Source organism: Centruroides sculpturatus, unplaced genomic scaffold (genome assembly GCF_000671375.1).
Source record: "Centruroides sculpturatus isolate CEXI.00-Female unplaced genomic scaffold, Cexi_2.0 scaffold669, whole genome shotgun sequence".
NCBI classification, from domain to species: Eukaryota; Metazoa; Arthropoda; class Arachnida; order Scorpiones; family Buthidae; genus Centruroides; species Centruroides sculpturatus.
Window position 1 is genome coordinate 86711 of NW_019384872.1, and position 17153 is coordinate 103863.

General features: G+C 27.1%; 1 protein-coding gene across 1 annotated transcript; it reads right to left on the reverse strand.

Annotated features, from left to right (window-relative positions):
• Positions 1-2128: 2128 nt before the first annotated feature.
• Positions 2129-16834, reverse strand: LOC111630910 (Krueppel-like factor 5). Its single transcript, XM_023375071.1, has 3 exons — positions 16701-16834; positions 13902-15088; positions 2129-2652 (listed from the first exon to the last, which is right to left on the reverse strand). The coding sequence occupies exons 1-2, from the start codon at positions 16749-16751 to the stop codon at positions 14075-14077; spliced, it is 1065 nt and encodes a 354-aa protein (XP_023230839.1). The 5' UTR covers positions 16752-16834; the 3' UTR covers positions 2129-2652; positions 13902-14074.
• Between the last annotated feature and the right edge of the window lie 319 nt (positions 16835-17153).

The following is a 17153-nucleotide window of genomic DNA, read 5'->3' on the forward strand; positions in this document are numbered from 1 at the left end:
TTTATTTTTATGCCATAAAAATTTAAATTTATGTTAATATTTTAATTTTTCTCATCATTTAATTTATACATTTCTAATTCTATAAATTTCTTTTTATAGATTTAATTTGAAATTTTAAGCAATTTTTCTATTAAATTTTATAACATAATTTTCTTCATTTTAATAAAACTTTTTGATAAATTTCAAAATTTAAGATAAAATAATTGAAAATTTCTAGATCAAGTTAACTTTAAAACCTGATTTCTTTCCTCTTTTTTGTGATAATTTAAACAATATTTATTGTTCGAAATATTGTTATTTAACTTGAATAATGATTAAGTTTTTTTCCTTTAAAATTCACTGATTTTATTTATATAAATGACTACCATGTTACATTATTAAACAATAGAAACCTCTAACCTAATTCTACAAATCATGAATTATTCAAAAAATAAAAAATGATATATTTCCATAGAAAAAAAAGGAGATAATTTCTTATAAATAATTAATTTTCAGTTTATTATTATTTAAATATAAATATTATCTTAGTATCACAAAGTTAAAACGTGAATAAATCAAGGATTTTTAATATCAAATTCATCTTCTGAGATAGAATTAAAATAGTTTTTATACCAGAAAACGTATGAAAATTATAAATTAAATTCACAGAAGTAGGAAAATTAATTAAAATGAATGATTTTTTAATGTTTTTAAGTGTTTAAAATGTATTTAAACTTGCGAAAATTGAAAGGAAAGCGTCGTGTTTTGTATAGTTTGAAGCTCTATTATGGAATTAATACAGTAAAAATAGTATAATTTAATTTTAAAAATTAATCTGGTAAGTATAAATTTACTATTTCCTGCTTTGTTGAAGATTTTAAACTCATTTCTCATACATCTTCAAGTTTCTCAACTCATCATCACAAGTACAGTACAGTACAGTACATTGACAGAAGAAACTTCATAAATATCAGATTTAAAATCGCCTACTAAAAAATTAATGTATAAAAATTAAAGTAGATAAATAAATACCAATTTATTTTAATATTGTTAATCAAATTTGGATAGATTTGACGTTAATTCATCTACGGAGAACGTTACAATAAGGCACTTTATATGAAGAGAAGGTATATAAAAGTTGTAAGTTGAATACAGAATTTCTTTTCAGGAAAAAAAAATAATCTATACTTTAGCAAACGGCTTTCGGGATAAATCAACAGAATATAGTAGAAGGCGGATTAGACTGAAAATTTCATGAGGTCGAATAGGCTCTTAAATCTTTCATGAATCGAAATTGAGCGAGATTGAAGGGCATTTCTACTATAAAAACTTCAGTTTTGTACTAAAGTTTTGTACAAATATCCAGCAATCTTAGTAAATTTAATGTGTATTTATATAAATTCAAGCTAAATTTAATCAAATTGAAGACTTGAATATAATAAAATAAGTTCTCTTATCAAACTTCGTACTCTGTCATTGAGAATATAATAGAAAATAAACCTAAATGTTGAATCTATGTTTTCGATATAAAGTATATATAATGAGTGACGTAATACTTCCCGGATGTATTAGTCAATATAGTATCTGGTATAGAAGATTGTCCGTTCAATCTTGGATAGGAGACATTTACGGTAATGCATAACCGCTCGTGCGAATCTCTCACGATTGGGCGTATCTTTGATACGACAATAAAAACATTTCGACTTATACCAAGATTTTTCTAATTAATAACTTCATTTACCGCACAAAATTTATTTAAAATTAAAACATAAAATCTATAGTCAATATTTTGGTTGTCTACTTATAAAAAAATATAGAAGCTTCGATAGTTGTAGGCAAAGATAAGATCTTATTGGTTATCAGAAAATTGACGTAATCAAGAATAACGAATCAGTTATGAAAATGAATTCAAATTTAAAATATATTATAATTAATTTATTATAAGATTACGAAGTCGGATAATAGTTAATTGTTTAAGTTACGTGTTATATGAATAAAAAAATAGACAAAACAAATATTACAACACCATTTAAATTTATTTAAAAATAGTATTAAATTAACGCTGTACAAGATGATTTCGCAAGTATTTGTTTGCATAATTACTATTTTACCTGTCCAAATATTTATTATGATAATTTTCATTTGAATAGAATGACATTTAATTTAAATGAATTTACAATTCTTAAAATTTATCACGATCAACCTTGAATTTCTTCGATAAATCATCCAAATTTTTTTTTGTTTTTTTTGTTTTTTTTACTGATTAATTTCACAAAATATAAAACTAATCTACTATTTTTCAAAATTAATTTTAACATTAAAATACAATTCAAACATTTAATTTTATATATTTACAACGTTCACATACAGCCACGCATACAATATATCGTATATATACAGAGGTTAACATAGTCTCTTACCATAAAAAATAGGGCATATTCGTTTTATTTAAACTGACAGTTCTTGTTTTTTCTTTCAAAATATTTAAGAAATGAGTTTAAGTAGGCCTATTTTGGCAAATAATTGTATCAGGTATTGCTCTCGTTGAATATTATGTCTATAGAATAATTTGTCTTCTCATAGATTCTTGATTTCATAGTCGTAAAATTCGTCTTCCAGTTGTTGTTCGTGAGATTTTTAGATTCGATGGCGATCTGCAGAGCGATTGGTTTGCTGTAAGAAAGTATAATATTATTATAACTGAGTTATAATTGTTTCTATATATGTATATAGACCATATCTATACAGAGTTTATACAGTGATTCAAAAGAGTTAATTTAAGATTAAACGTTGTTCTAGTATATATTATGATCAATATCACTCCGAAGATATATAAAAAACAATTGATGTGATATGGGCGATACTAAAGGAAAGATTTCCAAAAATTGTGAAGGCAAAGCTTAAGGGGAAAAGAAGAAGAGGGACCAAGAAGAATATGATGATATAGAGCCACAGCAGATAGTGGAATGGGAAAAGTGTAGTATGACAGGTAAAGATGGAAAGAATTCCTGGAGATAAGAAGGTATCATCAGACGCCATAAACTGATAGAGAAATATAATATTTAATAACTCGTTTAAAGCATAGAGTTCTATAGAATGAGCTCATTAATAATGTAATATACAATACGCTATGAATATAATAAATAAAAAGCTATAATTCTATTTGTATAAGCTTACATAGTTTCGTAAATAAAACATAAGCTTTAATGTGAATTAATTGTAAAGTGAAAATGCTAATATATTATATTACGTTATAATAAAGCGTAGGACTAGTAGATGCATCTGAAGTCAGCTTTAATTATAACATAATTTGCATCGAATCGAGAATTAGTCTATCAAAATTAGTGTCTAATTTCAATAATATTTGTCTGTGCCATGACAGACAATCTATTATTAGCTTATTGTTATATAGATAAGTCTCGAAAATTTCTGTAAATAGTTATCATTCTTACGTCAAAATATCTTAAATAATATTTATAGCTAAACTTTTTTTAAGAAGTTTTCTTGTCTCAATCCCCCTTAGAGAGAAATAACGTAAGAAACAGCTTCATTTCTTTGCATTATTACTTCGTTATTTATCCTGTACTTATTATCTATAAGTTTTTTCATACTTTCTGATTCACCCTATTCTTTCAGTACCTTATTAAGATATTTTCCTCTCTTTCTCATCCCCTCCTCTCTTTCTTCCTCCAATCTAGTTCTTTGAATAGTTTCCATCCTCTAATAATCATAATAATTATATTTTCTCTTTGTAATAAAATAGAAAAATTATATAAAATAGTTTTACTAAAATAATGCTAATATTTTTTATATTATCTGCATAAAAATTTTTAAAGAAAAACGACGATCTTTCTTTGGATCTTCAAAAGTATTGTCTAGTAATCAAAGCAGTTGATAGTTTTTAATATTTTACTTGTTTAGAAATGTATAATTATCATAATTTTTGGATTGGGATAATATCAATTCAATCTCCAACTAAAAATTAACGTATATAAAACTTCCTTTTTGTATTATAATACGTTATAAACGCCTATGAATGCACACAAACGAAGATTCTATATAACTTTAATAATAATTCAATTAATTGTAGACAAAATATAATTTATTATAAACAAGTATTTTAAGCACTATTTTTTTCTGAGCAAGCTAAAAATTTTCGTAAGGTCCTAGAAATATTTTTATTGACCATTTTCCCGAGTCCTAAACACGCGATTCCATGTCTTATACATGAGCATTGGATATCAAATCGATCGCTCACCCTCAATCAACAGATTAATACTGAAACTGCATATATTTATCTCACATTATTGTTTAAAAATGTGTAGAAAATGGTTAAAAAAAATTGACGGAAACAACAGAAACAATTACATTTGCAAACAGTTTAGTGAATGGATGCGTATTTAAATGGCAATTAATTATATTAATGATCATAAATTTAATCCCGTATAATTAATTAGAATTATAGTATATTAATTTGTTTATATAAAATTATATAAATAGTAAAAATCTATTATTTAATTTAATTTAAAAGGTGAAAATGATAAATATACAGTATATTAATAAAATAGAGTAAAATAAAACAATGTTTACGATACTTTAAAATATTATTTATAAATTTCTATTTAAAAGAAGCTAAATATATTTTTAAATTTAAAAAAATATATTAGTAAATTGTATTAAAATTCACAGCAAATATTAAAATCTAGAGGGAGAAAAGTAATTTATATAATAATTTTGTTAAATATACATAGATTAGGACCTATAATTTCTTATTTAAGAACAGTGAGTAGATATATTAAAATCGTGATGCGGTAACCATAGTAGCAAGTTTTCTATTATGTTACGGGAGATCGAAAGAATGGACAGAGATAAGAAGGCACAGCATTGGCCTAGAAGATAATTCTTCCGATATAAGCTATATTAAACGATATGAACAGTGTTAAAATGTACCTAAATTACATATATATTTTTTTGTAATCTTTGAACGAAAATACTTACAATGTAAAATCTTGTAAAATCTTCAAGCGAAACCGCAAAAAATATTATTATTTTTTCAAATTTAATATTGTAAATAATATAAAAATGTATTTTTTAAATGTTTTCCATCGTCCATTATTTTTCATCAAGCAAAAACACTATAAGTATGCAGCTACAAATTATATTGGCCTAAGGGCTGCATATTTTATATTATGAGAGAAACTATTCATAAATGCATTTTTAAATTATTAAAAAAATGTGTAATATATGTTTTGAATATTTAAAATAACAATGAATTGTAAAATAAATCATTTCATAGTTCGTTCTGCTGATTTATATTGATGCGGATGACATGCCAAAGCGTGGCATAGAATCTTATAAATTATTGTGTAAAGTTATTTATTAATTCAGACAATCTATAATATATAATTTTTTTTATCTTGCATAGAATAAGAGAAATTTATTTGACCTACTTAAACAAATAAATAATTTATATGGAGTTTAGATAAGTTTAAAATTCATTGCATTTCACTAATATCACATTTTAAATAATAATAAAAAAATTCGATAAAAATTATAAGAATTTTTTTAATATTAATTTTAAGCACATTTTCGACTAATTTTAATCCTAATATTGTTGTTAATATAGATTTTGTGTGTGTGTCATTATCATTTAAATTTTCTACGAAGATGCTAGTTGATAAAGTAGAGAAAATGATAAGCCCATTTTTACTAATATTTAGCAAATTAAAAAATGTTTTAAGTGTGAAAAAGATGAATAATATATTCAAAATTTATGGTTCAATGATTATTTTATCGTGTGATGTTTCATTATACAAATTGGGCAAATTTAATGATCCGTGAAAATATGAATAAATTTAAAGGATCGGATATTAAACCAAATTAAATAATAAAAATATTAATTGATTTAAATACGTGATGAAAAAGTGAAAATATATAAAATATTTTATACATTTTGTAAATTAGAATTTGATAAAGATTATTTCTTATTGTAAAACGTGGAAGAAACAAGGATTTTTAATTGGATTTTTATAAAATTGAAGCAGAAATTATCTTAAAAAATTGATGAAAACGATAAAAATATTATTTCTTATACTGAAATTTTGAATTACAACATAGAAAAATCCGTTTTAAACAGAGTCCGATTTGCATATAAGCTAAACAATCTGCAGTTTAAGGCCTCATAGTTTTTTGTGTATCATTATTTAATGGAGGTGAAGGGCCTGGTTCTTATAGCTTAAGGCCACAACTAGTAAGTCTAGCCGTTACTAAATACAAACATTTTTCACTAATTTAAAAACAAATTATAAATAAATCCTAATATACAAATTAAGAGCATCGCTTCTTAGAAAACTTTATATATAATTTACATCTTCACCGTCTAAATCCGTATTTCGAATCGTCTCATAATCCAGATTCACGTTATAAGCAGAAATTTTATTTGCTATTCTTAAAAAATTCCTAAGAGATGTGTTAAAGGTTATTATCATTTCTTATCCCCTCTTCAGTCTCTTACAGCAGTGTTTCTCAAAGTATGGTCCGTGGACTACTGGTGGTCCAAGAACATGAGCCAGGTGGTCTGCAGACTGACCTAGTCATTTTTTTTAAATGCAAATTTATGCTATTCAGCCAGAGGAAAGAACATTTTCACGCATTGCATGCCTATTACATTAGGTTACCATCTATGGCACACATCTAAAGGTGATATTTACAGGATAAGAAGGGGCGGAGGCATGGGTAGTCCGCGGTAAAATTTGCATTCTGTATACACAAATCTAGGGAAAATAAAAATTTGATCGATAGACATAAAACATAGAAACTAATGTCTAAGAAAATAATAATTTTAATTAAATTTTCGAAAAAATATATTATAATTTTAACAAATATTAGTAGTAGATTGCAATATCTAGTCTTGTTTCTCTACATAGAATAGGCCTTTGAGCAAAGATTAAGTTTGCAAGTTTATAGAATTTAAAATTTAGTTTTATATTATAGAAATTTTTTGTGTATTGAACCCAAAACCCATCTTCAAAAAATTTAAATCGCATCCATTCTACAGCATTCTTATTTAAGTAGCGAGCATTATAGAAAAATTCGAAATTAAATTAGGGGGAAAACTTGATGATAATAATGAAGCTAGACATAGAAAAGTTCTAACAAAGATTAAAAAGAGATTTTTATCAAGGTTTGAAAATGGAAATTTGATCTTAGATAATCATTAAAAAAAATTACTATGACCTCTAGCTGGGTACAGAAGGATATCTTAGATGTGATCAGTTTTCTGATGCGTTTCAATATTAAACCTTAACAGTTTTTTTCAACTAATTATGCAAACTAAATTTCCGTATTAATCAATTTAGTTTAATATCATAATTACTCATTTCTTCCCAAATAAAACTAAACAGACGGATGATTAAATTACGAACAGAATCGACTTTTTATATACATAAACGAAGGCCTAAATTCTATTATATCAACCTGAATAATTTAGTATTACCAATCTATTATCGGTATATAACGAATTATCATAATAATAGTTATAGAAAGAATGAAACTAAGCCTGACCCAAATTTTTCTACGTTCCAAATTTAGTATCATAATATTCAAAGTGAATCAATTCGTATTGTATAGTTAAAGGATTTGAGGACGATAAAACATTCTATAGAAATTTTTATTATCACTGTACAAATGAATATTTCATTGTCTCTAGATATATAAAACTCAATATTTATAGGCTTATAAAAGACTTGTAACAAAGGCGTTAAAGGAAAATATTCAAAAATTATTTTCGATTATTCTCTTTTAAATTAATTATTACAAACTTTTAGAGTAAAGGTTCTTAACCTGGGATCTGTGGATCCCACTGAGAGGTCAAAGGTTAGATTTTAGGGGGTTGTGTTCTTTATTTTTTCTAAACTCTAAATAAATATAGGCAATAAAGTACAGTAGAATGTTACACCTGCAGCTTTGTCACCAATACTAAGCAATAATAATTTTATGTATTTTATTTTATTTATTTAAAATATCATCCTTAAAATGAAGCCCATCAAGAGCTATTTTATAAGATACGTTATGCCTATCTGGAGAGATAAATTTAGGAATTTTTGATGTGTAATGATTGTATATAATGATATAGTAATGGCGTAAAAATGTATGCAATGTGTTAAAATATTCTTAATTATCATGTTTACAACAGAAATGCAAAGGAGTAATGTGTAATTTGTAAAAATCATAGGTTTCGTATAGAAAATAATACGCGTCATGCTGTTTAATATAAAATGATTAGAAAAATATTCATGTATATAAAATAGATTATAGGCTATATACTCCTAAAATATAAAAATGAATACATTCAAACCTCTGAACAACGAACACCGACGGGAACATAAAAAGTGGCTGCTGTTTAGAGGTTATTTTGTATACATTTCTTATTAAAAAGAAAAAAGTTTCTGAAAAATGTCCGCTGTTTAGAGGTGGCCTTTATTGGGGGTTCGACGGCATAAATATTCTAAAAATTATTCACTATATTCTATCATGATAGAAATTCAAGCGTTCAGTTTTTATGGTGAAATATTTAAGTCACTACGGTTTAAAACTCAATATATAACTCAATTAAAAAGTAATATAAATGTATTTAAATCTAATGTTAATAAAGAATTTACATTTTAATTAGATCTTTATTAAAATTTCTAAAGTTAGAATCGAATAAAATTTGTTGGACGTTCAACTTTTGAATAAACAGAATGAAATGGCCCAAAACGGAAATTCCCTGCATAAGCATGTGAAATCCTATTAAGCATTTGTTTATTTTCTTTGGCATTGGGATATGTATCAAGTCACGCATTTTTATTAATATAAATTAACTACATTTCCTATTTTTATAAAAATATATTCTTTAATAATATTTTCATATATCTTGTCACATATCGCTTTGTAACTCGCAATTCCTTGAACAAACTCTGTTCTGCCTTAATTATCCCATCTATACTTACTTTAATTTGATTTTTGAGCTCAAACTTTAGTAAATTCATGAGTAATACAAAGCTTATAAATTATAAAAGAAGAATTTTGATGATTCGATATTTAACTATATAAAAATTTATGATCAGAATAAGTTTTTCTCGTGAAAAATCTACTTGTCAAGTAATTTCACTTTCTCCTAGCAACAAAAATCGTATAAAACTAGCTAAATTTAAATTCAAAACTTAATTAAATTACATTCCTTCACTTAACCTTAATAGTTCGATGCGCTAATTTCATAAATAATCCTACATTCGTGTTAATTTTAATCAAAAATGTCGGTAGTAATAAAGACTTAATTGTCATTTTTGTAATTATCATTACTATATACAATTAATATTTTAAGAATGATAAATTTGCTTAGTTTTGCAGTTACTTATATACAGAATTTCATGAAATATAACCGAAAAATTTTATTGTAAGAGCAAGTTTTAAAGTATCTGACCTGCTATTATTTCTAGAATTATTAATGTTTTTGCTTATAAATATAATGTAGATAACTAAGGGGGAAAAAAAAGAATTTCTCTTTACTTAACCCGATTTTGATGTCTAGACATAATTTATCGCTTATTTGTATAGAGTGATATGAAAAAAATGTGGAAAATCAAAGTTAATGATTTAATGATAAACATCATACATTGAAGAATATAGGCCTACAACATTAACATTTAAAAATAATAAAAGCAACAAATGATCTTATCTTTCACTTTTAATTAGCCCATTTTGTGTGTTGTTTTCTTTTTAATTTTATAAATATTTGTAACATAATTTTAAATTGTTTTCTAGGTAAATTCATGCTCATACATTTATATAAAGTTTACTGATTTTAACAGCTGAACACATGCAAGCTTCTAACAAAGCGAATGTAACATAGAGACAGACAGACAGATAATTTTAAAGTTATAATGTATAAAAATGCTTCAATGTTATAAATCTACACAGGCTAAATCTCCTTTTTTTAATTTTTAAATTTCAAATTTTACACATTAAAGTGCAATTTTATATCTTAAAATACAATATAGATCCTATTCTAGTAAAACTTTTCTATAAATTCCACAAAAAATATAAGATTGAAAATTTCTTTTTGGATATTTTTCGATCATAACCATCGATATCTTCACATTTTAGTCAATTATTATTCAATCACGTGGTTCTAATCACTAATCTAAAATGTTTTAAATAATGCGATGATAAAATTAGGCTATAATCAGGGATTTTACAGCATCAAACTTTAATTTATTCTTCATATTATGATAAACATATGAGGGGTAACTGTTTATTTTGAAGAGATAAAATTCAATGTTCTTATCGGAATTTTCTCAGCTGATTGATGTACGAATTTAATCATATATTTAAAATATTTGAATAAACTAATGTAAATAATTTACTTAATAATCGAATATTTAATCAAAAAAAATTTTTTTTAATAAATAAAACGTCGAAAATATTTTCTGTTGTAAGAAAAATACTCTGTTTATGGATTTATTTATTATTATTTAATTTATAAATTTTTAAAGTGTTTATTAAGCTCCAAAATCTATAAAAATTCTGTATAAAGTACTTATTCTAATGTAATTTATATGCCTTATATTTCAATTTAAAAAATTTTCTAAATAAAATCGTAAAATTTGTGTTTAAAAGTTTTAAATTTCTTAAAAATTCAACTAAAATAGGATCAAGATAAAGATCAAATAACATATTTAGTATTAGGATTTAATGGAGTTTTCTTAATAGAAAAATTGTTACTTGAATCCATAAAATGATTTACGAGTGTCAATTATATATCATATAAATTTGCAATAATCAAACTACAGAATCATAAATCTAACAGCGCTATATAGTCTTATACTGTATACATCTTCATGCTTCACTCGTAAACTCATTAATTTTAAATTAAAATAAAAATAGGTGCAAACTATATATTTATCTAGCGAATACATCTTTAAATAATGTATAAAATAGACAATTAGAACACCGAACCTTTACGAATAAATCAGTGATAAGTTTACAGGAATGACCCAAAAATGTTAACATTATTAATGAATAATTAGAATATGTAATTATATATCAGAGGAGTAAAACTGTAATTGTTAGTTAATTAAACACATGTTTTTTTGCGTGTTTAATTAAGCTAAACAATACATTTGCATACAATACATATCTGTACACTAATTATGCATAATTATCCGTAATTCTTATTATTTTATCCTATTTTTCTCTATTGATTTACGACTGAAATGAGTCAATTTTCCTCCTTTTCTTTTTCTTTTTTTCTGGAGCAATATTAATCTGCTAAGAGGGGAAAAGTACTTAATCCTAATCGTTGCATTCCATCATTAGGACACGTACGGTAGGATGGGCTGGTTTAGTCGAGCAATCAAGTCACCAATTAATAAACATCTCCCAGGATAACGTCTGTCATTGCGCCCTTCTCAAGCCTCACCCCCGGGCCTTCTACTAAATCTGTTCGCGGATCGAAAGCTACAGAAGCTGAGCAGCTCGGAACAAAATCCATAAAAATCTGAACATAATTATAGATATTTTAAAATATTATTACATAGGTCCGATTTTAAAAAAAATGAAAGTTTAAAGCTTTGTAGTGTTGCACAGAACTTGTATTTTCTATAGAAAATACAACACTACAAATACACAAGTACAACACATACTACACAAAGTACAACATTATTTTCTATAGAAAATAAAAGTACAACATTGTATAAGACCGGATGTAAGCTACATTTTGTACTTCTCAGTAGGCCGGATTAGCCGGTTTCCGTGAAAGACAACATAAATCTGTAGAAAGAATGAGATTGAAAATAGAGGGTCCCACTCGCTTCATGACTTTCTCATTGTATGCTTGCTATTAGTCATCTCAAAGCCAAGTTAATTAAATAGTTACAGTAATAGAAACACGCAAACATACATAACAATCAAAATTCCACTCCTCGAAAAATCTATCAATTTTATATATAATTACAACGAAAACAAATAAAACTTGTCGTTATATTTCTCACGAAATTGATTTCAATTTATTCATTAATTTTGTTTTTTTTTTAAATTAATTTTATAGATAAATATATCGCCTATAGGCAAGGCGAGAGAAAAACGTTCCTAATGACAAATATAATAGTAGGAGAAAAATATAGACAAGCAAATGATGTGACTTTTTTTTTCCAATATCCTTGACCCAGTTTCAAAACATAAGTTTCTGCTTTAAATTGTTACTAATTTTATACCTTTAAAAGCCTCTTTTGTTCATTCCATAACATTTTAATCGCATTTTATCATCTGCTAGTAGCATCTGACGTGCCTCTGGGTTGTAATCCTGTCAAATGAGGCCCTAATCATTTTAAAAGACAATAATAGAACAATAGTCTTTAACAATTTCTTAGAGGAATCATTCATACTTTTTTTAGTATTTTTAAAAAAATTCCTATTAATGTTTGAATGACATGAGTAGTAAAAATTTGCATAAAGGCTAACTTTTGTCTAAGTAGAGCGTTTACTTAAACATAGTGACTTAGAAGATGCTAAATTTAACACGTCTTATCTCTATTCTAAGCAGAGCCTACAGATTTATCTTCAATTATCATCAGAAATATGCTTGATAATTAACATTTCCGATGATAATTCGAAGCCATACATTTAAATGTCAGAAATTCTGGGGAGGGAATAATTAGAAAAAAAAAACAATTAAATCCTATATCCTACAGGCTACTTCAGTTTAAATCTTAGCTCGATAGTAATTACAATAATCTTTATATCGAACAGAATAAATATATAAACATGTAAATCTATTTAAATTAATTAGAAAACAAACTGGTTAATTATAATTTATAATTTGGAATTATTTATTTTTTAAATGCTGTAAAGAATACTCGTACAGTACATTTGCATTTGTTCCAATCAAGTCAACATTGCTTGCATGCTGTAATTATCCATAATTTTTTAGTATGAAATGTAATTCATGGGGTATAGGCTACATCTGTTTACATTCTAATCCATTCCAATTTAATATTGTTCTTGGCCTAAAAACATTTCTCAAGAACACAAAAACTATAAAATGATATAAATATTCATCGTCTGAAAGATATAAAGATATTTAAACTTATATAAAAGAAGGGGGGCCTTACTATTCTATAAATGGGTGAAATAAAAGTGGCATTCTTGATAATAAATTAGTTTAAAGTGTTAAATATGCAAAATACGAATGTCTTTTTTCTTATTTTGACAGTGATGATTCTCCCTCCACCCGACTTATATTGTATCTGTCGTGTTCTACATTCAGATGTCACTCAGGTAAGTACAGAATGAGTGTTCTGCTTCGTGATCTTTTGTAGCATGATAAATTCTGTAATTTTAACTGTAATGAAGATTTAATAGCGGATAAGATATTTAATATAAATCTAGAAGCGGTTTTATATCTTGAGGTTTATATTAATGCGTGGACATCTGAATGAATAAACGTCAAATGAAAAGAAAAACGCATTACACCCACTCTAATAATAATTTAAGGCTTATTTTAAAATATGAAATTATCTATGAGCATATTACAGTATATTTGTGCTATATAAAACGCGCATACTTGTAATTTATTCAAATTTTAATGAGTTGTGGCCCAATATCAATATATTAATCAATTAATCAATATATGCCCAATGTAGGCATTTTGTTCCATTAGTTACAAAGCTGTGTAGGCCTATTAGGGCCTAAAATATGTATGCAATTAAATATAGCTTTTTACTACATTAAACTCATTTTAGATTGATTTAAGCCTAGCTTTATATCATTTATAGTGACTAAAGATTTTAGTGTTATTGTGGATTAATTGATGAATTATCAGTTGTAATATGTTGTAATAGCTATGATATAAATTTATATAGTTATATACCAATTGTACGTACCTTCACAGCAAATGCTTTTGATCAACCACGCCCTGTAGATCAACATTCCAATGGATTCTTTGCGATTCAATAGTTCAAACGAAGCCTCAAAGGCTTGGCCTGGAGGGTATGAATTAACAGTCTAATGAATTGAAGACTAGAATCTGTTTAAATTTTATATATCTTATTGGCATCTAGACAGCGGCATGTCTCTTCATATGCAAAGAGAGATGATCGGAACGAGAGAAAGCCCTTTCGCACAGTCTACACTGGAAGGGCCTATCGCCCGTGTGTTTACGAAAATGTCTTGTTAGTTCGTCAGATCTGGCGAATTTCCATCCACAACCTTTCCACGTACACTGGTAAGGTTTTTCACCCGTATGGGTCCTCAGATGAGCCTTCAGATGAGAGCTCTTGGTATAAGTCTTGTTGCAGGCGGGATGTGAGCAGGTATGAATGGTTATCTTTTTCCTACCGTTGCTCCTACGCCCTCTTCTAGATTTCGCAGGCGGTAGAGGTTGGGGAGGTGCCAGACATACAGTGGCACCTGTTGATATTCCTCCATTGTTATAGACCCCGTTGTTGTTGGCTAAAAGGTCTGCTAGATGGGGTGATGACGGTGGAGTCACCATACGCAGGTGTGACACGTGAGGTAATGAGCTGGTTTGATAGACCGGGTGCTGTATGACACTCGGTGGGCCGCGCGGGTGTGTTACCATTTGAGCTTGACTATAGTGGTCGATGGAATTTGTCTGTGTTACGTAACCTTGAGCTGACGTTTCGGGAGAGGCTGGTGGTGACATGTGCGAATGAATTGGACCTCCGTAAGTTCCCCAATGTCCTGTATATACGGGAGGAGCTCCGTATGATCCTCCTGTAGCTCCCATAGGTGTTCCGTAACTTATAGAGTAGGAAGAAGTAGTAGATTGTCCATATTGAGGATAACATCCGTAGGATAAATCGTGAGTGGTGGCAGTTGTGTAAGGTGTGTAATTGTTCGTTTCTCTTTTGTAAGTGCGGTAATTATTGTGGGTGCTACTCGAGTAATCTGTATTCAATCTGCTTACACTTTGTTGATGTTGATTTTCTGTCGGCGGATAATTTTGAAGAGAAATTTGGCTACTTCTTATCTGACTGGGAGAATACATGTTTCTGACTTCTTGGTGATTAGAATCACCTAAAAGAACACTTTCTATATCTTGCCACACCTGAAATGCATATAAGAATATATTAAGAATCATTATTCTAAAGAAAATAATAAACTTACCTATTAAAATTCTGTTAAATGTTGGTAAATTGTTATAGTGTAAGCTAAATAATATTATCTGTAACACATATTAGCATAAATTAAATCAATAAACTTGTATCAAAAGCGATCATTAAATACACTATGGAACGAAAAAAATAAATTATTCAGCTTAATAAGATTAATTTAAACTTCGGGTTTTATACAATTTCCAAAAACAAACTGTAAATGTTTGTTAAATAGATTAAAGTAGAGAAATCCCATTACATTTATTTGCCGGTTAAATCAAAGAATGAAAAATCAACGCCTGAAAGCCTATCGAATATCTTTATTGGCAATAAAGATATTGAAACTGATATCATATCCTTTGTTTAAAATCTATTTTATAGGCTATATATTATTTTGAAAATTCTAGAATGGAATTTTTACATGTATCGTCACACTATCTCAAATTAGATTCGACATAAATTGAATAATAAACAAGATAGTAGCGAAGACATCCGATTTAAAGCTTCAAAAACTTTGTTAGTATGCACAATTTCGATTTGTAGATATGCCGAAAAAGCGAGAATAAAGTGATTTTAAACCTGTTAGCTCCTATCAGTATCAAATACATTTAAAATCACATTTTTTTTTTTTTTTAAGAATTAAGAGATATCATCAAATACATTAAATATATACATGTATACTAGAAAAAAAAAAAACTAGAAATATTGATAACAGGTTAAGTAACTTTCACTTTTTCTGAATTGAAATTCCGATAAGAGTTAACTTTTGTTCAGAATCTTAAATATGATATAAAGCATACAAAGTGATAAGAATTAAAGTTGAATAAATGTCTTAAATAAAAGGTTTGGGACAAGATATATAAATCCCAGTCGATGAAAATTCATGCAACTAAGCTATTTTGAAAGCAAATAATCGAAATTTTCTATTTTAAAAAATACAATAGAAATTAAATTATTATGACTAAAAAAATGGTGAACTTATAAGAATGTTTAAATTTAATCTCATTAATAGCGTGGGCCTGTTTGTTGAATATAATCATCTTATAATATGTTGGGAGTGACTAACTCGATAAGTGGGCCCACTAGTGGCACGCAAGAATTTTAAACCATTCTATGTGCTCTGCATCCCAAAATAATAGCTTTTCTTCAATTGCATGCTATTAAGTTTATTTTTATAAATAATTCTATCATATATTTTATGCTAATTTCGTGCATTTTAAAATGTAAATTAAAAATTTAATTTTTAAAACCTTTTTTTTTTCCCCGTTTTAATAACATCTGTCTCTAGGTTATCAAGAATGTTGTTTAATCCGTTGTATAAAAATTTACAACTTGTAAATAAGCAAAATAATGAAATATAATTAATGATGATGGTGCTGATTATTATTTTTAATTTAATCATTTAATAGACGATGTTCAAGCGATTGAAATGTATTAATGCAAATTTAAAAAGAGAAAAAAATCATGCATAATTGTCGATTTTTTTAAACGTCAACAACGCAAATTAATTATGATAGCAAGCTATATAAAACGGTAGCTAAAAAAGCAGGTGGAGAGCATACTTACGTCATGGAAATCTGCCATTTCGGAACTCATAGCAGTTAACGTCACTGACATGGAACACGAGGTTCCCCTTCTTTCAGATTTATGCTTTTAAAAATTTCCAGCTGAAATCAGCGTCATCCAAACAGACAGGTAACTCCAGGTACACTGGACTTTTGAGTGCGAGGATATTGCCATCCTGTATTGGCCTCGTTCTACACGCTACTCCTCGCACTCCTATTGGTTGATAAACGAAATCAACCAACTCGCGATTGCCAATAGTGAAAAAGTATGCGATGCTAGACCAATGGGATGGTAGTGGGAGGAGTAATGGATTTAATCTGTGCAGAAACGATCTTTTTTTTCAATGTTGTTCGTCGAACGGTATTGTCTAGTCTTTTATAAATGTCTCGGTTTTAATATAAATTTAATTAAATAAAAATAAATTTAAATATTCCATTTTTTGAGGTTTTAAGT

Excerpts from the sequence above, each read along its gene's own strand:
- LOC111630910 (XM_023375071.1), bottom strand. The coding sequence starts at position 16,751 with ATGTCAGTGACGTTAACTGCTATGAGTTCCGAAATGGCAGATTTCCAT. Across the intron at positions 15,089-16,700 it reads AAATGGCAGATTTCCATGAC|GTGTGGCAAGATATAGAAAG; the intron begins GTAAGTATGCTC and ends TATGCATTTCAG.